The 27,981-nt window shown below is 56.9% G+C and overlaps 1 protein-coding gene across 1 annotated transcript; it reads left to right on the top strand.

The window, feature by feature from the left end:
* The first annotated feature begins 43 nt into the window (after nt 1–43).
* PLOD1 (procollagen-lysine,2-oxoglutarate 5-dioxygenase 1) lies at nt 44–27,507 on the top strand. Its single transcript, XM_060625263.3, has 19 exons — nt 44–224; nt 7,509–7,600; nt 8,704–8,837; nt 9,220–9,383; nt 10,439–10,551; nt 12,175–12,238; nt 13,730–13,827; nt 14,675–14,776; nt 15,838–15,969; nt 17,409–17,530; nt 19,024–19,128; nt 19,512–19,637; nt 19,914–20,055; nt 20,960–21,073; nt 21,709–21,774; nt 22,360–22,464; nt 24,061–24,207; nt 24,982–25,107; nt 26,626–27,507. The coding sequence occupies exons 1-19, from the start codon at nt 149–151 to the stop codon at nt 26,779–26,781; spliced, it is 2,184 nt and encodes a 727-aa protein (XP_060481246.2). The 5' UTR covers nt 44–148; the 3' UTR covers nt 26,782–27,507.
* The last annotated feature ends 474 nt before the right edge of the window (nt 27,508–27,981 follow it).

Below are 27,981 nucleotides of genomic sequence, written 5' to 3'. Positions count from 1 at the left end.
CCGGGCGGGCGGCGGGGAGGGAGGAGAGGGCGGCGCGACACCGCCCCCGGGGCGGGCTCCGTGCGTGGCAGCCGGACCGCGGGCCCCGTCGCGAAGTTTCCAGACTGCGAGCGCGGCGGGAACGGCCGGACGTCCCCAGACCCTGGCCATGCGGCCGCTGCTGCTCCTGGCCCCGCTGGGCTGGCTGCTCCTGGCCGAAGCGAAGGGCGACGCCAAGCCGGAGGGTGAGCGCGCGGGCCGGGCCCGGGGCCCGAGAGGCTGGTCTGGGCTGCACGGGAGGCCTGGGCTTCCGAGGGGATCCGGGTTCTGGCCGTTTGGCCACTGACTCGCTGGTGACTCGGACAAATCACTTCCTCTGTTGGCGCTGCGGTTCCCAAGTCCGTGCAGCCGGGAGGGGAGGGACAGCCGAGGTCCATCCAAATCATAATAGCTCTCATGACAGTAATACCAATGGCTACTGTTTAGGGAGCACTTGTTATCAGCCAGCTATCGGTTAAGCTGATCTCAACCTGCGGAAGCGAGCTCTTCTATTACCCCCTTTTCCAGAGGGGCACACTATGTAAGGTTCTGGAGTCGGCTCACTTGCCCAAGATCACACAGCTTGGGGGCCTTGGAACCAGGATTGACACCCAGGGGTGCCTGGTTTCCGAGCCGGGCTCAGAGACCGTAGGCATCACAGCCACTGGGGTGGGGAGAGGAGGGGGTGGCTCACGTGGCAGAGCCATTTACGCTGTCATATCAGTCCTCTGTGGTCTGCGGGGCGCCTGCTGGGTGGGTCTTAACTCTCTCCAGGTTGCACCTGGGGAAACTGAGGCTCAGACAGGTGCAGTGACTACCCAGGATTGTCCAGTCTTGGAGTGGTTGGTTCTAGACCCACTGGACTCCGTGTCTAGGGTTCCCTCTACATCCCCAGGGCAGGTTTCAGAGTGTGCCCCATCGTTCTGAGTAGGTGCTAGTGTCTTCCCCACCGCTCCTTGGGTCACCTCCAGGGCTGCCTGCTGAACATCTGCGAGCCCGGAGGAGAGCATAGCCTGTGGGCAATCCCAGCAAAGCAGAGCTGAACTGGCCACCCCGACCACGGTTCCCTGTTTTGGCTGCCCTCCTTCCTGAGAACCCGGGAGCCAGAGGAGGCAGGATGGTGGTATAGAAGACCCTCACCAGGGGAGGGGATGGGAACCACCGTTTCTTAGTACCTCCTTTGTGCCAGGTTGTGCCCGAGGCCACACATCTCCTAGCGGTAAAGCCCGCGGTGACTAATCTCCATGAAGCTTGGTGTTCTAGCCTGCAAAGTGGGGGCAGTGGTACCTGAGTCCTAGTGCTCTGACCAGGATTCCAGGAGATGAGGCCTCCTGGTGAGGGTTCAGCTCAATACCTGGCCTACACCGGCATTTTCTTTCTCGGACCCAGCACCGCCTGCTTTCCTGGAGTATCCCAGCAGGGTAGTAACACAGGTCAAAAAAATCCCGTGATGCAGGTGCTGAGCACAGGGCTGGGCTGATAGTGTGTGCCAAAGGCCTGTGGCCTGGGTCCACTCGCTGGCCAGGAGCTAGGCGCCCTATAATAGCCTTTGTTTCCTGGGCCTCTCTTTCCCCTGCTTCTGCTGATGTGGGCTCCCTCCGCCTCAGACCACTGAAGGAGAAAAAACTCCTGCTCCCACAGTGAAGCCCACAGAAGTGAGTCAGGGACCAAATCGATGACAAGGCTTCAGGCGCGCTGGCCCCGGCAGGTGACCGGAAGGGACAGAGGAGACAGAAGGGAGTCCCATTAAAGGTGCAGGATTGAGTGTGTGACTGAGATGATCCAGGCAGAGCACCTTGTAGATCGTAAGTAAATAGTAGATTGACGGACAAGAGGTAACAGGTTGCCAGACATGGAGCTAATATCAAGCCCCTCTCAGGTTGAGACCCTTCTCTTCCCTTGCTCTATCCAGATCCTTTTAATAAGTAAGGAATCATTAGCCCATTTTGCAGATAGGAAGACTGAGGGCCCAAAAGGTTAAACACCTGGTCTCGGGTCGTGGTAGGTGCTTGGAGGTGGGGTCATTGACTGGGACTCAGACCCGCTGCTCATCTCCGCCGACCCCTGTCTGGATGGGGTGGGGGTGGGGTGCTGTTGGTCAGAGATGCTGTCTGGAGGAGCCTGCTCAACTCTCCCAGGCCCAACTGAGGCGGGACCCTCAGCCTGTTGGCTAGGACAGAGTGGGAGGGTAGTTGGTCCTGCAGGCCCACTGATTGGTGTCCGGAGTGGGGGACGCTCCGGCACCCCCCAGAGAGGCCAGCTCCTCCCTTCCCCTGGTTGGGCTGGGGTGCCCGGTCGGTGCCAGGTGGCTGGGATGGGGCAGCTGCCGAGGAATGTTCCAGTGGGCAGGTTCAGGAATGGCGCTCTTCGCAGCGTGTACCCACACGCACGTGGATTTGGCACATGGAGAGAAAGATGGGGTTTCCACTTTAGGGAGTTCCCAGTTTTAGCGGTGGGTGGGCCCAGAACTGCTCACCTCAGTAGGTACCCAATGTTATGGGGGGAGATACAGCCCTCTGCTCCCAGAATGCCCTATGCTTGAGAAGGGAGACATTGCCCTATGCTGGGGGAGCCCCCAGACCAATGTGGGAGACAGAAAGAGACGGTCGACAAAGCGACATTCAAACGAACAAATTCCCATAGACCTGGTCCTTTCTCCCTTTTGTAGAGACTTCTAGCTGATCACTGCTCTCTCCCTGGGCTCCCGCCTGTCCCTGCAGGCCTCGGTTTGGCCATGGAGAGGGAAGGCCCACCTGGAGCCTGACAGCCGCCAAGTTCCAAGGCTCTGGGAAGTCAACAGGGCGTGGGCGGGGGTCCCGGGTCATGCTGTTCCAGGCAGGGAGTGGAAAGGTCCCAGGAGTCAGGCGGGCCCAGCTGGATGTGTGTGGGGGGAGGGAGTGTCCGAGGAGGACTGAAGGGGCAGAAAGGAGTAGGGCTTCAGACCCAGGGGAGGCACGCCGGGCTCCTGGGCACTGGGAATGTACATCTCCTGCCATTCTGCCGCACCGTTTATGGCTTCCGTTCAAGCCTGGGGGGAGCACGGAGGATGGGGAGGAGCTTCATTCCCACCTCCCCAGAGAGCAGACTGGGTGCGTCATGACCGTGCCTGGAGAGCCATCTTGCGTTCCCAGCCTTCTCTTTGGACCCCAAAGAGGGATCTGTATTCCCCCAGGCCCCCGGGCTCAGCCTGTCCCCATCATTCTTGCTCTCAGCAAGGTGGCTTCTCTGCATCCCTGACCCCCGGGGCAGCACCTGGCCACACACATGCCCTTCTCTCGGGACGTTCCCTATGACATGTGGCACCCGCAGCCAGGTACTATGCTAAGCACTTCACGGACATTAGCTCATTCAGTACTCACGAAAGTCTCTGGAGGAAAGTACTACTATTGTTGTTATGACCCCATTTTACAGATAAAAGGCACAGAGAAGCTAAGTTACTCACCAGCAGTCCGTCTGCCGCTCTGCCCTGCTGCCTTTTGCTCACCTCTGATCCTGGATCACAGCCTGCCTGTCGGGGAAAACCAGTGCTGCACTTTGGGCAGCAGGTCTGGAGGGCCAAGAGCCCTGGGTGGCAGGCCTCATGGGGACCCTGGCTTTGGCCCCCGGTGGGCCGGCCGGACCGGCCAGAAAGCAGGGGGGCAGGGCCCTGGTGCTCCATACCGAAGCCTCCACGTTGACACCCTGTGGCATGCCCTGTGCCCTGGCTGCCTGCCGGGTGACTGGAGCCGAATGTCCACGTTGGGGATGCCTGAGAGAGGGCGGCTGGAAATGCTGGATTCGGTCTGCAGCCTTCCAGGATGTTGGACAGAGAAATGGTGAGGTTAAGAACACAGGCATTTGGAGTTCCAGCTCATTCCCTTCTCCCGGCAAGATTCTGTGACCTGCGGCAGGTCATTTGGACTCTCTGTGCCTCAGTTTCCTGCCTATAGAAGGGAGGGGTAGAACTATCACCTGCCACATGGGATGTCGATAGTTAAATGTGATGACTGTAACACACTTTGTGTGGCATGTGGCTTCTAGCAAGGGCTCAACCGGTGGTAGTGCTTACTAGAGTCACCTGCCCACCGTGCTCCCTAAGGCCAGACGGTATACACCAGACGTCCTGAGTCACGCTCAGTCCCAGCCCCAGGGAGGGGGAGGGAGGCCAAGGAATAAAGACAGGAGCCTGGCCTGGCAAAAGGGACAAGGAACATGTTTGTACTGGTGCATCACCTGCTGGGCAGAGGAAAGAGGGCTTCCTGGAGGACTGGGGCCTCTTCAGAGGAAGGAGGAGTGAATTGTGCAGGCAAGGCAAGGGAATGGGGCAAAGGTTGGGTTCACTGAGGCAGCTTGCGTGGGGGTGGGGGGTATTGAGAGGTAATGGCAGGGTCCCTTGGGGGAGGGGTCTGCCTTGAGTTCTCTTGCTGTGACCCATCCCCGCACCCCTGCATCGGAGCCCCGATCAGGACCGGGGGATGGGTCGGATCGGAAATTTCCCAATGGGCTAACATCAGAAATCACCTGGGAAGGGTAGAAAAAATCCAGACTCCTGGGCCCATCTCAGACCTCTGGTCCTGGAATTCACAGGCTCCCTGTGATGCTGCTATGTAGGCAGGTTGACCCTCTGGACCAGGTGATCTTCTGGAGTCCTCGGCTACTAGATTTGTTAAGGCCCCCATGGGGCACCTGGGATCATCCTGGAAATCAGAGAAGAGACAGGCTGGGTGGGTGGGGAGGGTCCAGCATAGCCTGGGACCTTCTCCTCGACCTCAGCTAGGGTTTTTTCAGACAGATGGAGAGACAGACAGCTGGTCACTGCCCCAAGCCAGGGCAGTGCATGCAGAGGTTAAGAGAGGGGACTCTGGGTCCAGACTTCTGTGACCACTTCTGGTGCTACCACTTCCTGGCTCCCTTGGGCAAGTTACCATCTCTGAGCCGTAGGTTTCTAACTGTAGAGTGGGGAGTCAGGAGAGTAAAGTGCTTAGAACCGAGTCCTGCGTGCCAAAGGTATTCGGTAAAGGCTAGCCATCGGGTACCTGTTCTTTTGCTAGAGGGGACTCAGGAAAGGAGCCTTGAGATGCCTACCCCCTCAAGCCCCTCCCACCACAGCCTGTCTTCAGGAGCCCTGATCCACTAACTTACACAGACACACACACACACACACACACACACACACACACACACACACACATGCGGGCTTTGTCCATCTGTGAAATGTGACACTCCCTGTCCCAGCGTTCCCTGCCAAGGACAGGAGGGCCTCAGAGCCAGCCACTCTCTTCTCCTCGCTCGGGGGGGGGGGGGGAGCGTGGCGGGGGGGAGGTGCAGGGACACTTAACCATCCTGGCAAGAACTGGGGGAGCCTCTCCTCAAGTGTGAGGAGCAGCACCCCTCTTTCCTGGCCCCCAAGGTCAGGTGGTGAGGCCTCCCCTTTCCATACGCTTCTGTTCTTTCAGCCCAGGCTTCTCTTGTTTTTAGGGGGGTGGGGGTGTATGGGAAGGTCTTACTTGCCTGTGTTGGCCTGGCCACTTGGTGGGTCAGTTCGCCCAGGAAAGCATTATGTCCTGGACCCCATGAAACGGTAATAAGTGGTGGGCGGGGGGGTGTCCTACCTCTAAAGGCAGGAGAGAGGTCAGGACAAATCTCAGAAGGCTTCATAGAGGTGGTGGCAGGGAAGGGGTGTCACTGTCACTGGCCCTGGGACCTGGAGGAAGATTAGCGAAAGGGGACAGAGAGAGGGAGCTGGGGCAGGAGGGGAGGAGCTCAGCAAGGTGAGACCCCTGGCTGGGGGAGATCTCGTCCACCCAATGGAGGGAAGGAGTACGTCACTTGGGCCGATCAGGGAGGGCCTTGAATGCCAAAGCAGGGTGTTTGCCTCTCACTGATCAGCACCAGTCATAGCTCTTAGTAAAACCCAACGAGGGTTTTACAGGCCCGATCTCACTGAATGAGTCTGGCATTCCCTGAAGTGGGTAACAGTAGCCTCCCCTTACCCGCGGCCTCGGTTACTCACGGTCAACCAGGGTCCGGAAGCAGATGATCCTCCAGCCTAACTATGTCTCAGTGCTGTGTCATTCAGCTCACTCTGTTTCGTCGGGTAGGCATTTAGATGTCACATCATCGCAAGGAGGGTGAGCACGAGAGGCCACATCCACATGATGCTTGTTACCGTATGTTGTTATAATTGTTCCATCATATTATTCGCTATTGTTCATTCCTTACTGTACCTCATTTATAATTACATTTTATCGTAGATACATACACATAGGAAAAAACATCGCGTATATAGGGTCTGGTACTATCTGTGGAGCGGTCCTATCCGCTGGGAGTCTTGGAATGCATTTCCCGTGGATAAAGGGTTGACCACTGTACTGTTTGTCGTTTGTTTGTTTTTTGTGTTGTTTTGTTTTTTTAAGTCATCTCTATGCCCTGCGTGGGGCTCCAACTCATAACTTCAAGATCAAGCGTTGCATGCTCTACTGACTGAGCCAGCCAGGTGCCCCTTCGTACTGTGATCTGGAAGGGGCTTCCCCAGGGCTCCCAGAGATGCCCCCTGGGGAGCTGTTTTCAGCAGGTTTTTTTTTTTTTTTTTTTTTAATGAATCATGATTTCCTTAAGTCGGTGATTAACTCTGATTGCAATCAGAATCAATTGGGTAGCCTTTTTTTTTTTTTTTAATGTTTATTTATTTTTGAGAGAGAGAGCAGAAGCTGGGGAGGGGCAGAGAGAGAGAGGGAGACACAGAATCCAAAGCAGGCTCCAGGCTCCGAGCGGTCAGCACGCATTCCGACGCGGGGCTGGAACTCGTGGACCGCGAGATGGTGACCTGAGCCTAAGTCACATGCTTATCCGACGGAGCCACCCAGGCGCCCCTCAGCAGGTTCTATTGCAGAGGTGAAGCCACGCGACAGAGCCTGAGAGAAGTCTCTTATTAAGGTAGTACAGCTATTCTGGCCAAAGCTGAGGATTTCAAGTCCGTTTCCACTCAGGGTCAACTCAGAGGTTCTCACATGTTGGCGGAGAGGCTCAGCAGGAAAGGCTGTTGGGATGGATTAGCAGTGTGCGCCCTGGGTGCAGGCAGGTGGCCATCCCTGGGCTCATGTCCAGCATCAGCTAGAGAGGTCCCCCTGGTGCTTGGCATTCAGGACGAACCCTTCCCTCCGCCCCCGTGTTGGGGCCACAGCCCCCTAAATCCAGAGAAACCCAGCCCCACCGTGCAAGGTGCAGACGCTTCTGTTCTGGGCGCCTCCTGTCGTGCCATTCAGTTCCCAGGGGGACAGAACCCTGGAGGAGATTCCAGGAGACCCAGGTTCTGTCCCCGCTCTATCATTAACCAGCTGAGTGACCTTCGGTACATCTTTCCTACCCGGGCCCTGGGCCCTTGTCTGTAATGGGTGGACGTGAGGGCACATCCTGCGGGGATTTGACACATGTAGGAACAATGACCTGCTCCTGCCTGTCACCTCTCCTCACCCTCCATTCCCACTCACCACGCCGTCCTCTGTCCATAGACAACCTCTTAGTCCTCACGGTGGCCACGAAGGAGACTGAGGGGTTCCGACGCTTCAAGCGTTCAGGCCAGTTCTTCAACTACAAGATCCAGGTAAGAGGCTCCCGGTGGGGGGAAGGGGCCAGGACAACCGCGGGATAGCGGGTGAGTCCAGGAGCTGGGTTTTTGCCCTTCCCGAACTGATTGGGGCCACAGGGAAAGCTTCTGGAAGCCCAAAAGAGGAGGATGAGTTAGGAAAAGCAAGAAGGGGAGAATGTAAGCAAAGTCTGGGAGGTGCCAGAGTTGGGAATGTGGGGAAAGTGAGACAGGAGGGCTATGGGGCGATGCTAACGCTAGGGGAGTAGGACTGGTTTAGAAGGCAGGGCCTGGGAACCAGCATTTTACCAATTCCCTCCTCCCCCCTCCCCCGCCAAGGGATTTTGAGACGACCGTAGTCTGGAGATCTTACCTGTATAAACTCTGCTCTAAAGAAACAGAGGCTGAGCTGTCCTCTGGTGTCCTCTGTGTGCAGGATGGGGGCTAAGCCCTGCAGGGAGACATTCCAGTATTTAGCTGAGTGTGCTGAGTGCCTCCTTCTGTCAGGCACAGTGGTAGGCACTGGGGCTGGAATGATGACAGGGCAGACCAGGGCATTGCCTACACAGCTTGCAATCCAGTGGCATTAAGCCGGAAAGAAAATGGATTAGCTCACATGAATGCAGGTTGAAGCAGAGGGTTGCTTCAGGCACAGCTGGATCTAGGGGTTCGAGCTGCATGGTTAGGGCTTTATCTTTCTATCTCCAGGTTCCCTTGGCCTTCATTTGCAGGCATCCTCTCTCTACATGGTGGCAGGATGACCACCAGTCACAGACCCACATGCCTCAGCTTCTCAACCTCGACAGAACTAGACAGCCTTTCCGTAGTTGGGACAGAACAGTCCCGGGGAAGAGTCTGACAGGCCATGCTTAGGTCACATGCCCAAACCCGTGGCTGGGGGAGGGATGGGACACTGACTGGCCAGGTGTGGTCACATCACCCCCACCTCCACCCCCAGAGCCCTGTCAGCCTCACACACGGTGTAGAATGGTTTCCCCACAGGTGAGGGAGGAGGTGCTGGACAGACAGGCAAAGATGTTCACTGTTCAGGCAGAGGTAGAGTTTTGGCTGACAAGATAGTTCTGTACCAAAAGCCCACATTAAAGGGCCTTTCTCTGTAGGCGCTGGGCCTGGGGGAAGACTGGAATGGGGAGAAGGGGGCGTCATCAGGTGGAGGGCTGAAGGTTCGGCTGCTGAAGAAAGCTCTGGAGAAGCACGCAGACAAGGAGAACCTGGTCATTCTCTTCACAGACAGGTAGGTGGCTGGGGGCTTCCTGGGTGGGGCCCAGAGAGAATATTCTAGAATATTCTAGCCCTTGCAGGATATCGGGGGGGAGGGGGGACTCGCTCTAGCTAAGGTTGCCTACCGTTTGAGGGGGCCTGTGAGCCCAGAAAAGACCATTCCCAGGGGTGGTGAGATGGGCAGGGGGCCCTGCCCAGGTGGGGTGAGCCATGCTTCGAGTGTGAGGTGGGGACCATCTCTGCCCAGGGCGGGGTGGCAACGCCACGGGCTGGGCCAAAGACAGCAGGGAAGAGCCGTTTCCCCTGGCGTGGCCCAGGGGTGGCGTGGGAAAGGTGGCCTCATGAGCCCCTGCTCACCTCTGCCTCGCCCCCACTTTCCTCGGCTCTGGCCACAGCTATGACGTGGTATTTGCGTCGGGGCCTCGAGAGCTCCTGAAGAAGTTCCGGCAGGCCAGGAGCCAGGTGGTCTTCTCGGCCGAGGAGCTTATCTACCCTGACCGCAGGCTGGAGGCCAAGTACCCGGCAGTGTCCGATGGCAAGAGGTTCCTGGGCTCTGGAGGTGAGGAGTCTGGGCGCGGAGGCCGCGGTGGGGCTGGGCGGGTTCCAGAGGGGTCCATCCGCTGCCGTCGGGACATATTGCCCCCTGCAGTCCTCCCCATCTTGTGAACAGCCACCCACCTGCACAGATCAAAACCAGAGCCACCCCTAAATATCCTCCCTCGGTTCCCCACCCCCCCCCCCCCCCAGCCTCTCGGTCAGCGGGCTGGTGACGCCACTCCCACTTTGAAAGGTCTCGACTCTGCCCTCGCGTCCATCCCCCACTGCTGCCGCCTCACTTGGCTCCCGGCCATTTGCAGTCGCCTCCTGCCTGCTCTGCCGGCCTCAGCCCTCACCCCTTCCAGTCCGCTCTCCACCCAGTAGCCAGGCGCAAAGCCACACGCATCACTCAATGCCTTCTTATTGCATGGAGAGTAAAATCCATACTTTATTCTGGATTCTTCTGTCCAGCCACGGAAGGGGGTTCGTCTCCGGCAGCCACTTCTCCCCATTGGCTGAGAGAGTTAGCACAGTCTAGATGGCCTGGTCCTGGCCCAAGGCTGGGGGTGTTCCCTGGGGTGGAGCCCTCCCTGGCTGGCCCCTTCTCCCTTTTCTCTCCATTCCAGTCTGCACTGTGGCCAAGGAGCTGTGTGGGCTTTTCCCTCTAAGCCCCCATGCACTGTGTGACCTTGGCCCAGCCTCTGCCTTTCTCTGGGCCAAGTTTCCCAGATAACTGTAGAAAAGGGGCTCCAAGCCTATGTCCTACCAGCTCTGCTCTCCAGGGACTCCTGGTCTGATGCATTTATTCACCACCTACGTGGTGCCCGGCACCTGATTTGGTTCAGGTTAGTGGATGCCATTGATCTTTCTCTGTGAACTCAGGGGGAACTTGTCACCAAGTGGCATGAACTAGCAGGTTGCTTTCAGCCTACAGACATTACCTCCCTTCAATCCAGGAGGACCTCTAAGAGGAGGTAAAGGAGTGGGAGATGAATGAAAGCAGAGTCTGGGAAGAGGCTTCTGGTTTAGAGGCCGGAAGCTAAGTGTCTGTCTCTGTGTGTCCCCCACCAACCGCAGGCTTCATCGGTTATGCCCCCAGCCTCAGCAAACTGGTGGCCGAGTGGGAGGGCCAGGACGGTGACAGTGACCAGCTCTTTTACACCAAGATCTTCTTGGACCCAGAGAAGAGGGTAAGGGGCGGCGGGTGGGGCTGAGGAACAGGGGCAGGGCGGGGGGATCTTGACGCTGGATCTTGATGCTATAGTGGGAGCAGTGCCCCCTGACTCCGTGGGTTGAGCCCCCACTTATTCATTCGCAGATTCACTCAGGTGCTCAGCGGCTATTTATTGAGCGCCTGTTGTATGTGAGACACTGTCAGGTGCAGGGCAGGAATGCGGCTGCGAAGAAGACAGTGGGGGCCTTCACCCTCACGGACACTCAAGTCAGCGAGACAGGAGTTCATAGCCTCCTTTTTGGGGGTGATGGTACTGAAAGGAACCGACAGGCTGAGCTGCCCCTGCCCCACCCTGCCTGGGGGGGGCGGGCAGGTTTCTGGAGGCTGAAGAGGTCTTGGCCAGACCTGTGCCATGACCTCCAAGCCTGCCTTAAGGGAGGCAGGGGTCATCGAAGGGACTGAAGGTGGCAGGTCTGGACCAGTGTCGCCCCAAACTAGCCAGTGTCCTCCAGGCAGGCAGGAAACTCAGAGAGTCCTTGGGTGGAGGGGGTCAGGATTCCTGGATTCTTCCCTGCTTGTCCCCATAACCTCCATCCATGCGGTGCTGTGCGACCTAGGGTAAGTCACTTCCCCCTCTCGGCCTCAGTTTTTATTATCCACGAACTAATGAAATGAAACAGCTGGACTTGTGAGGTAGAAACATGAACTTGATCTTTTTAATTCAGTCTTTCCTCCTCCTTCCCCTTTGCCTCGGGTGACATCATTTGCAGAAGCCCAGGGTCCAAAACATAAAAGCGGACTCTGTGGGAGTCCCCTTCCCTCTCTATGGGATGAGGACTGGGCCTAGCATGCCACTTGCCTTTGTTGGCCTGGCCTAGGGCTCCATGAGACACAGCTGGATCTTGAAGAGGCAGCCCTGTGCAGTGAACAGGGACCTCAGGGCCGGGCTCCTGGGGTTCAAATGCCAGCTTAATCAGTTATTAGCTGTGTGACTTTAGGCAAGTTATCCAACCTCTCTGTGCCCTGTTTTTTAAATTTGTAAAATATGGTGATGGTGGGACTTTCCCATAAGGATGTTGTTTGGATTGGGGCACCTGGTTGGCTCAGTCGGTTAAGCGTCCGACTGCGACTCAGGTCATGATCTCACAGTCCGTGAGTTCAAGCCCCGCGTCGGGCTCTGTGCTGACAGCTCAGAGCCTGGAGCCTGCTTTGGATTCTGTGTCTCCCTCTCTCTCTGCCCCTCCCCTGCTCGTGCTCTGTCTCTCTCTGTCTCAAAAATAAATAAAAACATTTTTAAAAAATTTTTAAAGATTAAAAAAAAGGATGTGTGGATTAAATGAATTAATGCTTATGTAGTATTTAGATCATTGATTGACAGTAAAGTGAAAAACATTTGTTGTCATCGTGATTGTTATACTTGAACCAGCTGTTGCCTTAGATGCCTTCTAATTCTGAAAGTCCCTGGTTCTCTGTGAGTAGAGCCACTGGACCAGTAGATCACAGGGCTCCGAGCTGTCCTGGTGTGCCAGGGCACAGCGGGTGTTGGGGGGAGGAAGGGGCAGAAGTAGGAAGGCATGATGGAGCCCCATCCTCCACCAGGGCCTGTCCCTGCTGCAGCCCAGTGCTCTCTTTCCTACAGGAGCAGATCAACATCACCCTGGACCACCGCTGCCGTATCTTCCAGAATCTGGATGGAGCCTTGGGTGAGCGGCCCCCATGGGGAGAGGGATCCTAAGAGAGTCATTAATAAGGTGATGAGGATTCCAGGCAAGGCCTGAGCCCAAGGAGGAGAAGAGGCTGGTTTCTCTCTGGCTATTGTTCCAGGAGGTCACTTGCCCCATCCCCAGGTCCCAGAGGCCACCTGGATGTCCTGGGGCAGAGCTGTGTTTCCCTGGGGGTGGAGAAAGGAGGGCCAAGAGGTCAGTCTAAGAGCCTACGGGAGGGGCGCCTGGGTGGCTCAGTCGGTTAAGCGTCCGACTTCGGCTCAGGTCATGATCTCACGGTCCGTGAGTTCGAGCCCCGCGTCGGGCTCTGTGCTGACGGCTCAGAGCCTGGAGCCTGCTTCCGATTCTGTGTCTCCCTCTCTCTCTGACCCTCCCCCGTTCATGCTCTGTCTCTCTCTGTCCCAAAAATAAATAAAAAAAAACGTTGAAAAAAAAAATTAAAAAAAAAAAAAAAAAAAAAAAAAAAAAAAAAGAGCCTACGGGACACCAGGGGAGGAGGCAGCAATTCAGCCTGGGAGCAGGTGGGCGATGTGCACAGTAGGTACCCGTCCCCAGCCCTGCATCCCTGGTTCTTATAGGTGCTCCTGCTTCCTCTCCTTCGCTGCCCTCCCACCTCCCAGGTGGCTGGCACAGGAAGCTGATGGACATCTTAAGAAAAGAGTAGTTGGAAAAAAAAAAAGAAAAGGATAGTTGGACCCAATAGCTGCTTGGTGATTTCATGGGATAAATGGAATCTTATTTTTTGAGAATCTGATGAGTCCTTTCCCAGGAAGGTGCAGGAAAAGCCATACCCTTTTGCCTATGGCTTCTGGAAGCACAGGAACCTAGACTAAGAAGCTGGGTCCTGAGCATCTCTTGGGGGAGCCAGGCGCTTGCGCAGAGGGGCCCCTTCACATGGTCACCCACACGGAGGGCCTCCCTCCCCAGTGTCTTCCCAGGCCTCTGACAGAAGACTCCTCTGCATTTGTAACTGTTGGATGGGCTGCTACCTCCTGCTGTCTAATGGGGTCAGAGGATCTGTCAGGATCCTGCCCGAGGGAGTCTCTCCACCAGGACAGGACCTGTCCCCCACCTTGCTCAGGCCTTCCGCTGGGGCTGGCACATTCTCAGTGCTGCTCTCCAGGTCTGTCGTTTGTTGGAGCAGGTGCCCCCAGGCTCTGTCCCTGGAGCTTCTCTAGCTGGGATGTTTCAGGTCTTTGTTTTCTCCCATCTCCTGCTTCTGGCTTGAATAAGTAATCACCATAAATACTGGGGGTTGCCGTGGATTCTATGCTCATTATGTGCCAGGAGTGGTGCTGAGTGCTTGCCCAACACAGAGCCCTCCCGCTCTTACCCCCATTTCACAGACGAGGAAACTTGAGGCTCGAAGAAGTGATGTTAATAGCCCAGAAGAAGCCCTGAGCAGGAGCTAGGACTTGAACTTGGCCTCTAGACCTGATACTGGATGTCTCTGTGCTTTCTGACCCCCAGATGAGGTGGTGCTCAAGTTTGAAATGGGCCACGTGAGAGCGAGGAACCTTGCCTATGACACCCTTCCGGTCCTGATTCATGGCAATGGGCCCACCAAGGTAGGGAGAGGCCCCAGCCCCTGGGGAGAGTGAGAGCAGGGGCAGAGGCTCAATTCTGCTCTCACTGTGACCCCACCGCTTCTCCTTGGGGTCAGAGCCGCCCCGCTGGGCCCCGCTGCCCCCTGGCTGCCTCTGTCCTCACATCTGAGTTCAGCATGGTGACTTGTTTCCTTGCTGTGACGGTCAGTAATGTTCATCCCTGCCGAACCCCAGGACAGAAAGGAGGTTGCTGACCCCATCCAGGCCACAGCTGGGCTGCCCCAAGTCATCGGTACCCCATCATCTCAGGGCAGACTTGTTTCTTCATTCAGCAAACATTTAGGAAGGGCATAAGGCATAGTCTGTCATGAGCAGCACAGACTGGTCCCTGCGCTTCTGGAGCTAAGAAGCAGCTGGGGTGCGGGCTGGACCTCACATGCCCCGGGGAGCCAGCCCTGGCTCACAGCACACTTCTTCACGTGTGGTCCCCGACCCCCTCCACTCCCCCCACCATGTCAGAGAGAAAGGGGAGGGTATTAAAGCAGACTTCCTGCCCCCACCTCAGAGCTGCTCAGTTGGACTCTCTGGGGTGGGGGGCAGGCAACAGTCTGCATTTTACAAGCTTCTGGCAGATCCAGAGATAAAAGTGTATCAGGCTGCCAGTCCTCCCTGGGCCCCCAGAGCAGCTTCGGTGATCTTCAGGGCACCAGAACATTCTGTCCAAAACCTGCCCCAAATAAAGCCGCATTCCTGTCCCCTTAGAGGGCCGGGGTGTGGGAACACCAGGGGCTGAGAGGGATGTGACTCAGTGGTTACAGGTGGGCGGGGCCAGCCCTACCCCTCGTCTCGACCCCACGTCTCCCTACAGCTGCAGCTGAACTACCTGGGCAACTACATCCCGCGCTTCTGGACCTTCGAGACAGGCTGCGCTGTGTGTGACGAGGGCCTGCGCAGCCTCAGGGGCATAGGGGTAAGGCTGCCAGACGTGGGGCGCTTGGTCCTCGCAGATGGGGAGGCTGAGTGACTCTGGAAGAGACTGTCGTCTCTGGTGGGAGGTAAAGGGATAACCTTCCCGTCTGGGGTTCCCTCTTCCTCCTCACCCAGGCACCTCCTCTTGGAAGCCTTCTGAGATTACATATGGCTCCTGTTCATGCACACGCCCCTGGCCATGCCAAAGTTCTGGTTCCTTCCGCTTGATTCCTCTCCTATAGCTGCCTTCCACTCACTCACAGATCTTATTCCTCGTTTTTTTCGTTTTTTTGTTTTTTAAGTTTATTTATTTTGAGAGAGAGAGAAAGCATGAGTGGGGGAGGGGTAGAGAGTGAGGGAGAGAGAATCCCAGTCAGGCTCTGTGCTGACAGTGAACCGTGAGATCATGACCTGAGCTGAAACAGAGAGTTGGACGCTAAATTGACTGAGCCACCTGGGCACCCCTGTTTTGTTTTGTTTTGTTTTGTTTTGTTTTGTTTTAAAATGTTTATCTATTCATACTAAAAATATATATATTTTTTTTGTTCATTTATTTTTGAGAGACAGAGAGAGATAGAGCACGAGCCGAGGAAGGGCAGAGAAAGAGGGAGACGCAGAATCTGATGCAGGTTCCAGGCTCTGAGCTGTCAGCACAGAGCCCAACACGGGGCTCGAACTGACAAACTGTGAGATCATGACCTGTGCCAAAGTTGGATGCTCAACCCACAGCCACCCAGGCGCCCCCTGAACCCCTTGTTTATGGCTCGCTGCAGACCCATGCCAGCCAAGCTGTGTGACAGCAGGCCTGGCTCCAAGTCTAGGCTCACGTGATCTGCCCAGCAGGGACCCCCCCACCTCCTCCCGCTTCCTTCTGCTTCCCTGTCAGTCCCTGCCTCTGCCTGTCTCTGCACATCCTGCCTGGAGCTCCCTGGCTCAGGCCCCTTTCCTGCTAAGTCTGCACGCCTCTGCCTCTGGCTCTGGGTCCCTCAGGCCACCCTAGGGGCTCGGCAGTGGCCCGGTGGCCACATCGCCAGCCCCTCATGCCGCCCCCTCCCCGTGCAGGATGAAGCTCTGCCCACAGTCCTGGTCGGCGTGTTCATCGAACAGCCCACGCCGTTCCTATCCCTGTTCTTCCAGCGGCTCCTCCGCCTCCACTACCCCCGGAAACAGATGCGGCTTTTCATTCACAACCACGTGAGTAGCAGGCACTTGGCGGGGTCGCCATGAGGCTTGGGTCAAGGCCCAGCCTCACGGGGTGGCCTGGGACATCTCCGGAACTAACCGAGGCATCACTGTCTGGGCCAAATGGAAGTGGCGTTGGGCTTGACTTGAGTCAGACTGGCCGGGTTTGAATCCCAGGGCCACTGCTTGTATCGGCTGTGTGACATTGCTCAACCTCTCTGTGCTTCAGTTTTCTCACCTATTCAATGGGGCTAGAATCGTGCCGACCTCGTGGAATTGCTGCATGGGTTAAACAAGTGGGCACGGGGAACACACAGGAGGGAAGGGCAGGCACATGACAGGTGCTCCTAGCTGTCATCATCGTCATTGTTTCCCTGCCTCAGTCGGTCCTTCCTGATTCGATTCGGTGACAAACTGGTTTTCATTCCCTGCGTACCCTCTGGGGAATCAAGGAGGGCCCTGAGGCCTGCTGCTTTGTGGGGAGCAGGCCCAGGTTCAGTATTCCTAGCTCCTTCCCTCTCCCCCGCTTCCTAGCTGGATAAAGTCCCACCTCATTTCCCTGGCATCCGGGATGCCAGATACGCCGTCGAGTTCTCTCTGTTCTCAAGGCTTCTTGTCTCCCGTAATGTTCTCTCATCCGGCAGCACCCCTTTCTGAGACCTTTCAGCCCTGACAGTCAGCACCCCACTCCCAGGGCCCTGTGGCCGCACGCTCGGCTCAGCTCTGCCTGTGTCACAGACATTAGTTCAACTGTGCCACGTGGAAACAGGAGAAGGGTGTCAGCCCTGCCCTTGGGAGTCTCCCCGCTTCCCTGGAGACGTGAATTCTCATTTTTTGTGCAGAAAAAGAAAACTGTCACAGGCAGTCTTTAAAGACCTGTGAGCCCGGTCTGAATTGTCGCCTCCTTACAGGAACCCTGGGACTTAGGCTCAGTTGCCCTCCCATTTCACAAGGGAGGGAATGGAAGCTGAGGCAGGTGAGGTGGCTTGTCCAAGGCCACACAACTAATGGTAGCAGAGCCGGGCTTCGCTCTGAATCCTGGGTTTGATCCTAAAAATCTTGGATTTGTCCGCTTCCCCCTGCAAGGAGCCTGGGGAATGGACTGTTGTTTTTCAAAGTGCAGTCCAAGGATCACGCAGAGCAACTTGTAGCGAAGCAGGTCCCTGGGCCTCGCTCCAGACTGGCAGAATCAACGACTCTGGATATGGGGTCGGGGATGGTGTCCAAGTGACAGAGGCTCTTAAGACGCTGGTGGGCCTGGCCTGGTCAGGGATGACTGGGAAAGGGCACTCCAGGCAGAAAGGCTGGCATGCGCAGAGGTCTGGAGATAGGAAAGCCAATGGCCAAGAGTGTGCGAGGAATGAAGGGGAGTGGCTTGCAGGAGCAGGGGTGCTGTGGTCCTGGGGTGGAACCACTGTCCCCATCTTCACCCTCCCATCCCCCACCCCTAGGAGCAACACCACAAGGCTCGGGTGGAACAGTTCCTGGCAGAGCATGGCAGCGAGTACCAGTCCGTGAAACTGGTGGGCCCTGAGGTTCGGGTGGCAAACGCCGACGCCAGGAACGTGGGCGCGTGAGTTGGGGGCTGGGGCACCACGGTCATCTCTGCTGACGGTAGTGGGCAGGGGGGCCGTGGTGTCAGGGGGCATCAGGCCAGGAGACAGAGGAGTTCAGAAGGCTGCGTGTGGTCTCCAGCAAGTTCCTGCCCCTCTCTGGGCCTCAGTGTTCCCATCTGTCAAATGGGGAAATAGGCACTGCCCTGCCAACCTGGGGGCTCCTGGGTAGGGCTGAGCAGTGTCATTTGGGTACAGGAAGCAAATCAGAGAAAGAGGAAGAACTGGAAAGCCAGAAGTAGGTAAACAAGGACAGTTTCGAGAGACGATCTCTGATTTTGCCTTTACTATTAAAACAAGTAATCCCTGTTGACTGTGGAAGAATTAGTCCAGATCCGAGGCTGTGGAACCTCCAGGAAGGTTCTTCTGCCACGCCCACTTGACCCTGAGGTTGTAGCACAGTTGGGCGTGGCTGTGCTCCCACGAATTTTACTTCCGAACACTGAAATTTGAATTTCATACGACTTAAAAATAAGTTTTTTTAAAACCTTTAAAAAAATGTGTATTTATTTATTTTTGAGAGAGAGGTAGACGGAGAGCGAGCAGGAGAGGGGCAGAGAGAGAGGGAGACAGAATCCCAAGCAGGCTCCGTGCCATTAGCACAGAGCCCGATGTGGGGCTTGAACCCCTGAACCATGAGATCATGACCTGAGCCGAAACCAAGAGCTGGATGCTTAACCAACTGAGCCACCCAGGCGCTCCTGAAAATAAATTTTTTTAATGTTTATTTATTTTTTGCTAGAGAGAGACAGAACATGAGCAGGGGAGGGGCAGAGAGAGGGAGACACAGAATCCGAAGCAGGCACCAGGCTCTGAGCTATCAGCACAGAGCCCGACGCAGGCCTCGAACTCACGAGCCATGAGATCATGACCTGAGCTGACCTCAGACACTTAACTAACTAAGCCACCCGGGCACCCCTCATATGATTTTTATGTGACTCCTTCTGATTTTCGTTTCCCCCAACCATTCAGAAACGTGAAGCCATTCCTAGGTCACGACCTACAATGATACCAGGCAGTGGGCTGGATTTGGAGCATGGGCTGTACGTTGCTGAGCCCTGGGCCAGATTAACAAAAAGAGCATAAGTTTGTAAGGCTTTTGGTACGGGTGACCAAACTACACTTCAGAAGGGGCAGAACCGGTTTACCCCCTAGCCCTGGGCGGTGTACGAACCTGTCTGTGGGCCGTGTTCTCCCCAGTCCGAGGGTTTTCAGGGCACTTGATAGCAGTTGCTGAGCTCCGGGCATTCATCTTGAGAGCCTAACAGCCCAGGGTTTGGGTCTCGGGGTCAAGGCTGCTGGGCCCAACCTGCACCAGGGCTGGCCTGACCCCTCTAAAGACCTTTGGCTGGTTCCCTGTGGTCACAGAGGGGGGCAGGCCTGGAGAGTAAGGCTGCAGCGCTGCTCTGGGACCCTGGGACCCCTCTGCTGACCCCGGAACCCCTACCTGCAGGGATCTGTGCCGACAGGACCGTGGCTGCACCTACTACTTCAGCGTGGATGCTGACGTGGCCCTGACGGAGCCTAAAACCCTGCGCCTGCTGATCGAGCAGAACAAGTGAGGCTGTGGGTGGGCTGCGGCAGGCTGGCCCTCCAAGCCCGGGCCCCTGCTCCAGGCCCCCCCCCGGCCCCCCGCCACGCCTTTCTTCTCCGCCTTCACCCTGGCCTCACCTCCCACCCTGGGCCTGCCCCAGCCCGGCAACCTTGTCTTGGTCCAAGATGTTCCCTCCTCCCTGCTGCAAGCCGCCCCTCCTGTCCTCCGCTCCCGGCTGCCCTGTTGGAGGGAGCACGAACCAGATGGGCCAACCCACCCCCCTCCAGGCCCCACTTGCGGGTTGAAAGGGCACTCCTCCCCCCTCCCCCCCCCTCCCCGCACTAATTAGATCTGCCCCAAACTCCCAGTGGGCAGGGAGACTCCCACTGAGGTGCCCCCTTCCTCAGGAACGTCATCGCCCCGTTGATGACCCGCCATGGGAGGCTGTGGTCGAACTTCTGGGGGGCCCTGAGCGCAGATGGCTACTACGCCCGCTCCGAGGACTATGTGGACATTGTGCAGGGGCGGCGCGTGTGAGTACCTGCGGGATGGGAACGCCCTCACCCGTCTTCCCCCAATATTCCCGTCCCTGTTGCCCTCGAATTCCTGCGAAACCCAAAGCAGGGAAGACTGCAGTCAGACACAGGGAAGGACTTCCCGGCAGTTGTTCTGAGCCCATGTGCCCAGGGTAGGGGAATCAAGTCAGCACTCTCGTGCCCTCCCGGCCTCTGACTGCCTCCTCCCCCGGGGCCCTGATCTCTAGCCTATGACGGCCTGCAGCCGCCTCCATCTTCCTCTCTCACCCTTAGTGGCGTCTGGAACGTGCCCTACATCTCCAACATCTACCTGATCAAGGGCAGTGCCCTGCGGGCTGAGCTGCTGCAGACAGACCTGTTCCACCACAGCAAGCTGGACCCCGACATGGCCTTCTGTGCCAATATCCGGCAGCAGGTCGGCAGCGCTGGGCAGTTGGGGGGGGGGGGCATTGATGGAGAAGGTGGTCTGGATCTTGCCGCCTTAGGCCTCGAGCTTCTGAGATGCCAGGGCCTGGTGGGGGGCACTCGGGGCATCAGGCACGAGGGCTGGTCCTTAGGGTCCGTGGGGACCATTTTAGTGGACCCAGTTTTCACACCGTCTGTTTCATTGACATTTTCAACACAGCCAAAAAACCCTAAACTCTCCACCTAAATGTACCCCGAGTACATTAGATGTACCTTAGTACATTAGAGAGAGAGGGAAACAGAATCCCAAGCAGGCCCCGAGCTGTCAGCACAGAGTAATGTGCCAAAGAGACGCCCTTGCCCTCTCCCTGTGCCCCACCCGATATGTTTTTGTGGTTATTTTATTTTTTAAGAATATTTAGTTTTGAGAGAGAGCGCGAGTGAGCGGGGAAGGGCAGAGATCGGGACAGAGGATCCAAAGTGGGCTCTGTGCTGATAGGCTGACAGCAGCAAGCCCGATATGGGACTTGAACTCACAAACCGTAAGATCATGACCTGAGCCCAAGTCGTATGCTCAACCGACTGAGCCACCCAGGTGCCCCCGACTGTGGTTATTTTTATTTAAATGTGGCAGCATGATGGTGTCTTCCTGTGCTCTGAACTTCAGGAGCAGACACCATTCTTTGCTTCTACACCATCAACATTGGTTCTTTGATTCCCATTCAGTCCTCCAGGAAGCCCTCCTTGATTGTATCCATGTCAGGCCTGGCCGGGTGCTAGGGAGACGAGATGGGGTGCCCGCACTTGGTTCCCTGATCTCCAACTTGATGGACAGAGGAGGCTGCAGCCATGCCCCTCTCTCCTGGGACTGGTGGGGGAGAGGGGCTCTCTTCCATCCGTCCTGTTCTCCCCAGGATGTGTTCATGTACCTGACCAACCGGCACACCTTTGGCCACCTGCTCTCCCTGGACAGCTACCAGACCAGCCACCTCCACAACGACCTCTGGGAGGTGTTCAGCAACCCCGAGGTGAGGTCCTGGGTGGATGGGCAGGGGAGGGAGAGGAAGGGACCCCAGCGAGCCAGTGGTGTAAGGGGACTCCTGCTCAGCCTGAGAAGGGCTGGGGCTCTGAGGGCTACCTGCCACCTGCCTTCCTCCACCCCAGGGACCGTGTGGGGCAGGGTTTGGGCTGGGAGAAGCGGGCTCTGGAGAGGCAGCGCCATCTAGTGGAGGGGAGACCAGGAGTCAGGCCTGGGTCTGTGGACCCTCAGCTGTGACTTAGTTGAGCCGCTCGACCTTTGGGGTCTCAGTTATCTTAGCTCTAAAATGGGTATACTGTCTGAGCCTCGCTCACTTCTGAGGGTGTCGAGAAGCTCAGAGGAGGAGAAAGTGGTGACGGCGTTCCTAGACATTGTGAGCTTATGGCTGACTTGGGCACATGCACATACCTGTACGCAGACCTGCACACACATGCACACACGTGTAGGTACCCATGAAGACACCAGCTCCTGCAGGCATACTGTGTGCCCACGTCATACACCTGCACCCGGTGGGCCTGGTGCGTACCCCCTCCCCCAGGCATGCACACATTCACCCGCATTGGAGCCCCAGCTGGCCCGGGCCAGGCCTGAGGACCCCAACCGACTCCCCTCCCCCCACCCCAGGACTGGAAGGAGAAGTACATCCACGAGAACTACACCAAGGCCCTGGCAGGGAAGCTGCTAGAGATGGTAAGGACTGGGCGCCTCTGGGGACAAAGGTACTGGATTCACACCCTGCACCTGCTGAGGGGGATGGAGGGCAGAGGAAGGCAATCAGCTGCCCCAGGAGAGAAGGGGAGGCTCTGGAAGCACTTGGGCAAGAGCCTGGGCAGTGGGCTGGTCCTTCCTCCTGTCGGTACTTCCCAGCTGGAGTCTGCAGGGGCCTCAGGACCTTGGGTTGCTCTCCTGGCCCAGGCGAGGAAGAGGAAAATGTCCCCAAATGTGGTCTCAACCGTGGGCCATGGGCCAGTAGCAAGAAACAGTGCTTCTCTATTTGCCCCGAAGCCTGCTGGGCTGTCCTCCCTCTGTACGCACATTCCCTTCCTGGCTCTGCCCCGGTAGTTCTGTGACCTTGGCTGAGAAAGACCAGCTCTGAGCTCAGTTTCCTTCCCCCTTTAGCAGCTCATGGACCAGGGTATGGGGAAGGGCCTGGGCCACTTGAGGGGCCCTGCCTGTGGCGGGTTCCACAGGGGGGTGGGGGAGGTGGGGGAAGAGGCAGCGGTGCCACCCGGACCCGTGTGACTGAGTCCTCCCCTCCGTCCCCGCCCTTCCCAGCCCTGCCCAGATGTCTACTGGTTCCCCATCTTCACGGAGACGGCCTGTGACGAGCTGGTGGAGGAGATGGAACACTATGGCCAGTGGTCTCTGGGAGATAACAAGGTGGGGGCCCAGGTGCCTGGGCTGGGAAATGTGGGGGAGCCTGCCCTCTGGGCTCTTTTCCTGGCAAGCTGGCCAACCTCTCTGGGACTTTGTTTGCTTGTTTGTTTTAAGTTTATTTATCTATTTAGAGAGAGAGAATGAGCAGAGGAGGGGCAGAGAGAAAGGGGGCCAGAGGATCTGAAGTGGGCTCTGTGCTGACAGCACAGAGCCCGATGCGGGCCTCGAACCCACAAACCGTGCGATCGTGACCCGAACCGAAGTCCGCCGCTTAACCGACTGAACCGCCCAGGCACCCCTCTCTCTGGGACTCTTTCGGGGGGTGCTCTGGCACTGAGGAGTAGGGGATTGAAGAAATGGGTTGGAGTATGGGTCCCCAGGCTGCCATGACCGCTAGGTGACTCTGAGCTGCCTTAATCTCACATTCTAGATTTCCAGTTCCTGGTTTGTTATTAGAATGATTTAGCTTCCTTTACCAGATTGGGTGTGTAATGGGGGAGGAACACGCAAGTGTGGGATGAGGAAGAATTAGGGACGTTAAGGCCACATTCACCAGACAGCAGAAGCAAGTAGCATATTGGATTGAGAGGCTGTGTGGTTCCCTGGAAGAGGAATCCCGTACCTGTACTCATCTTAGAAAGTTCAGGGGGCATTTTTAAAGGCACATGAGGCCCTGGGCCTGTGTGCCTCAGAGCCTGGCTAACCTTTGACCTGGCAGCTGGAGTAACCAGTGGTTCCGATTACCAGCCTCATCCACGTGCTTTGGTGGTGAGATCATCTTCGGAGGCCAGGAACGGGCATAGCCCATGCTTTCTGGGGTCTGGCCAGCCTTTGTGCTCCCGGGACCAGGTCAGTGCTGGGACTCTAATGCCTGAGCCAACCTGTGACCCTCTGCACCTGGTTTTTTCTGCGGTGTAGCAAATCACCACGAAGCCTCAACAGCATAAAACAACACCCACGTATCATCTCCGGGTTTCTAGGAGTCCACATGTGGTTCAGCCGGGTCCTCTGCTCAGGGGTCTCTCGAGGCTGCAGTCGAGGGGCGGCCAGGGTTGGGGTCTCAGGTGAGGCTCGGGGTCCTAATCCAAGCTCCTGTGGCAGAATTCATTCCCGTGCTTCCTCCAGGCCAGCGGGAGAGTCTCTCTCTTCAAGATGCTCATTTAATTTTTTTTTTTTAACGTTTATTTATTTTTGAGACAGAGAGAGACAGAGCATGAACGAGGGAGGGTCAGAGAGAGGGAGACACAGAATCTGAAACAGGCTCCAGGCTCTGAGCTGTCAGCACAGAGCCCGACGCGGGGCTCGAACTCACGGACCGTGAGATCATGACCTGAGCCGAAGTCGGCCGCTTAACCGACTGAGCCACCCAGGTGCCCCAAGATGCTCATTTAAAGGCACGCCCGGGGCACTCTCCCGTGTGATCAACCCAAAGTCAACTGACTTGTTACCTCAGTGACATCTGCAGAGCCCGTTCGCTTTGCCCTCTGCCCTAACCTCATCCCATCGTGTTTACAGGTGGGATGGGGGCGGTTGGGCAGTCCACACACCAGGCGGCCGTCTTAGAATTCTGCTTACCACGCTCGCCTTGGTCACTTCCAGGACAACCGCATCCAGGGTGGCTACGAAAACGTACCAACCATCGACATCCACATGAACCAGATCAGCTTCGAGCGGGAATGGCACAAGTTCCTGGTGGAGTACATCGCCCCCATGACCGAGAAGCTCTACCCAGGCTATTATACCAGGGTGGGTGTGCCTGGGATGTAGCCAGGGAGGGGATATGAGGGGAGTGGCTAGGGAGAGGAGAGTGGGGGGAAGGAGAGAGAGTGGTCCCAGCCTGCGGGAGAGGCCTGAATGTTTGGTCTCCAGGTGGGAGTGAAGTCTCCTCCCATGGTGGGAGCGCCTCTGGAAGAGTCCAGGGTAGGGGCAGCCCATCTTGCCTCCAGCCTGTGACATCACTCCTCTGACTCCTTCCTTCGTGTCCTTAAATCCTGCCTCAAGGATGCCTCTGCCCAGCTTGCAGACAAGCCCCCGGCTCACTGGCCAGCATACTCACTCCTCTCTCAATTTCCCTTTAGCTCCCCACTGAGTACCTGTTGACTGCCCCTTTGCCTTTGCGCTCCTTCCCTCCCTTGATCACCGCCTCACGCACAAGGCTTTCTCCAGACCCCTGCTTTGACTGCCTGGGCACTGCCCTTGACGGACGAATCAGCAGCCTGCATAGTTGCCATAAAGGGTTGTAAGGATGAGCTGCCTTCCTTCTGCCCTAACTTCCCTCCCCTCCTCTCCCCTCCCTTCCCTTCTCTTCCTTCCCTTCCTTCTGTCCTTTCCCCTCTCTGCACATCTTTATTGAAAGCCTTCCCTGTGCCAGGCACGGGGGAACACGGCGTTGAACAAACCTGCCCTCAGGGAGCCAGCATCCCAAAGACTGCGTGAGGGGCCCCTCCTCTGCACCCCTGCCTCTCCTGCTCTTCAGCGGCTTCTGTCCAGCCGCTTCTCTTTCCCACCCCCTTGACACAGGCCCAGTTCGACCTGGCCTTTGTTGTCCGCTACAAGCCAGATGAGCAGCCGTCCCTCATGCCGCACCACGACGCCTCCACCTTCACCATCAACATCGCCCTGAACCGGGTCGGCGTGGATTACGAGGTGAGCTGCTCACGGGGTGGTTGGGGCTGCGGGGCCTGTGGGGCCCAGTGCCCAAGAACCAGAGAGAGAGAGAGGGTGCCAGGTCTGTGAGGGAAAGGACTTCAGACACAGTGGAGCGTGGGCACGGGAGGTCAGAAGTCAGACTGCGTAAACCGGCACCTGCCTACCTACTCACCAGCTCTGTGGCCTCAGACATGTTTCTTAGGCTCTCAGTTTCCTCCTATCTTGGCTGGAAAAATGTAGAGGGCCCTCCACAGAACTGCTGTGACAGTTCCCTGAGCTCATTCAGGTGGTTGCCTATAGGAACCCGCAGTAAGTACTCCAGGCCTGATAGCTGTTGGTGATAAGGAGATTAGGGTTTCCATCAGTCTCAGAAGGAAGAGGCTGCCTTGGAAATGGCAGGACGGGCTCAGTCTGGGTGTGGGGCTCAGGCTGGTGGTTGGAGGGGAGAGCTGGGGAAACCAGGAGGACGTGGGGTGGAGAGGGGACAGCTCTGGGGGCCTCAAGGTCCCAAGGGAGGCCTCTAGGTGTGCTCAGCTAGGGAGTCATTCAGTCATTCATTCATTGTTCATTCACTCATTCCTTAAGCTGCTATTTTTTTTAAATTTTTTTCTGTTTATTTATTTTTGAGAGAGAGAGAGAGAGAGAGAGACAGCAGGGCAGGGGCAGAGAGAGAGGGAAACAGAGAATCCAAAGCAGGATTCACAGTATCAGCGCAAAGCCCAACGTGGGGCTCGAACTCGCAAACCATGAGATCATGACCTGAGCCAAAGTTGGACACTCAACTGGCTGAGTCACCCAGGCGCCCCTCTTTTTTTTTTTTAAGCTGCTATTTTCTAAGCATTTTGGGGACTCAGTCCTGGGCTGGCCACAGTGAAGGACACCCACACAAGCATCCTCTAATTTTTTTGAGAGTGTACCATGTATCAGGGGTTCACCTAGGGGATGGTTTTGTCCCCCCACCCCCTGGGGACATTTTTGGTTGTCACAGCTGTGGCGGTGCTACTGGCATCTAGTGAGTAGAGGCCAGGGGTGCCCAGGGCAGCCCCCCCACAAGAGAAAGTACCACCAGAACCATGTACTTAAAAAATGTTTATGATGGTAAAGTTTCAGTTACATGCATTTTACCACAGTTTAAAAAACGGGTTTTCTGCCCACAAATGTCCATAGTGCTGAGGTTGAGAAACCTGGCCCTGAGCTCTTACCTGGATCATCTCACTTAATTCTCATGACCCTGTGAGGTTCATGCCTGTTTCCTGGGAGGGGAAACTGAGGCCTGGGTTAGTAAAGCATGTAGCCAACCTTTGCCCAGGGCTGCCTGACTCAAGGTCAGTGCTCTCGCTCCCTCTGTCTTTGCTGAGTTGAGTGTCCTCCTTAGGCAGCTGTGGCTGTCACTCTACAAGGCATCCCTGGCAGACTGGGCTGCGGACACTGGGCTGCAGTGGCTCAGGTGGGGGATAGGGCGGCGGGGGAAGGGCCCAGCTTCCCGTGGGAGAACTGACGCTTCCTGTATCCCAGGGCGGGGGCTGTCGGTTCCTGCGCTACAACTGCTCCATCCGAGCCCCACGGAAAGGCTGGACCCTCATGCACCCCGGGCGACTCACGCACTACCACGAGGGGCTCCCCACCACCAGGGGCACCCGCTACATCGCCGTGTCCTTCGTCGATCCCTAATTGGCCAGGCCAGCCACCTCGGACCTCTTCCTCTTTGCCAACAACCACTGCCGGGCAGCACTCTGGGGTGTCGGGGCCCCAGGGAACCTGGACCAGCCTCCACGCTCTTGACCTCCATTGCTCTTGGAGCCACCATCGGAGGGATTTGGCCGCGAGCCAGAGGCAGAACACACCTCCTTGGCTGGGGCTTTCCTGGTGCTCTGGACCCAGCCCAGGGAGGCGCCCCGTAGTCAGCAGTGCATGTTCATTGCTTTGTGGCAACTTGCCCTTTCCCACCCATCTTCCTGACATACCCAGTCCTCTTTGTCTGCTTCTTCCATGGGGCGGGACTTGAGCAGAACAAGGGCTTAACCGGCTGCCCAGAGGTGCTCTAGGTGTGAGAAGGGAGCCCTGGAGCTTCTCCCGGGCAGAGCTGCAGCCCAGGACTTCTGCTCCCAGCAGACACAGAGACCGGATCAGATTCACGCCCCCTCCCTGCCCCCAGGACTGCCGAAGCCCCTTCCTCCGTGGCTCCTGTCGTGGGAGCAGAATGTTGTCCCCTGGAGATGATGACTCAGAAACCCCCCCTGGGAGACAGGAAAGGCATCGATGCCAAAGCTCCATCCTCTGCGTGGGGGGAGGGAGTGACATGTCCGCACGCTGCAGTGAATCACCCTGTCCCGATGCCTCTGGAGAGAGGGACAGACAGAAACAGGAGAGTTTCTATTAAAGATCATTCACACCACAGAGTGGGAGATGCTTGGGTGAGTGACTGTGCACGTGTCCGAGCGAGTGTCTGCAGGGAGAGATTTAAGAGCCCGTGGCTGGCAAGAAGGGCTGTGTCAGCAGACCGGGTGGCTTGTGTTTCCCAAACCCAGTCACGTATGATCCCGGTGTCATTTGTGTGTTCTGTAAAGCCTTACACGTGAGCCCGGCGCTGGCCGCCTGGGGCATGCTTCATCTCTGGAGATCTGCATCAGAGAGAACTCCTGGTGGCCCCCACCACACCCTGGACACACTCTTCTTGTAACACTGATAACACTTCGGGGTGTTTATTAATATTGAGGGCCAACCTCTATCCATCCCTTGCTGTGGGCTGGGCATTGTGTATGTCAGGTGCTCAGCCCTCTGGGGTAGGGGCTGTCATTTCCTTTTTTTTTTTTTTTTTTAAGTTAATTTATTTTGAGAGAAAGAGCAGGGGAAGGACAGAGAGAGAGAAAG

Source organism: Panthera onca, chromosome C1, assembly GCF_046562875.1.
Source record: "Panthera onca isolate mPanOnc1 chromosome C1, mPanOnc1 haplotype 2, whole genome shotgun sequence".
NCBI classification, from domain to species: domain Eukaryota; kingdom Metazoa; phylum Chordata; class Mammalia; order Carnivora; family Felidae; genus Panthera; species Panthera onca.
The sequence above is the reverse complement of the archived record's forward strand: the minus strand, read 5'-3'. Positions and strand labels throughout refer to the sequence as shown.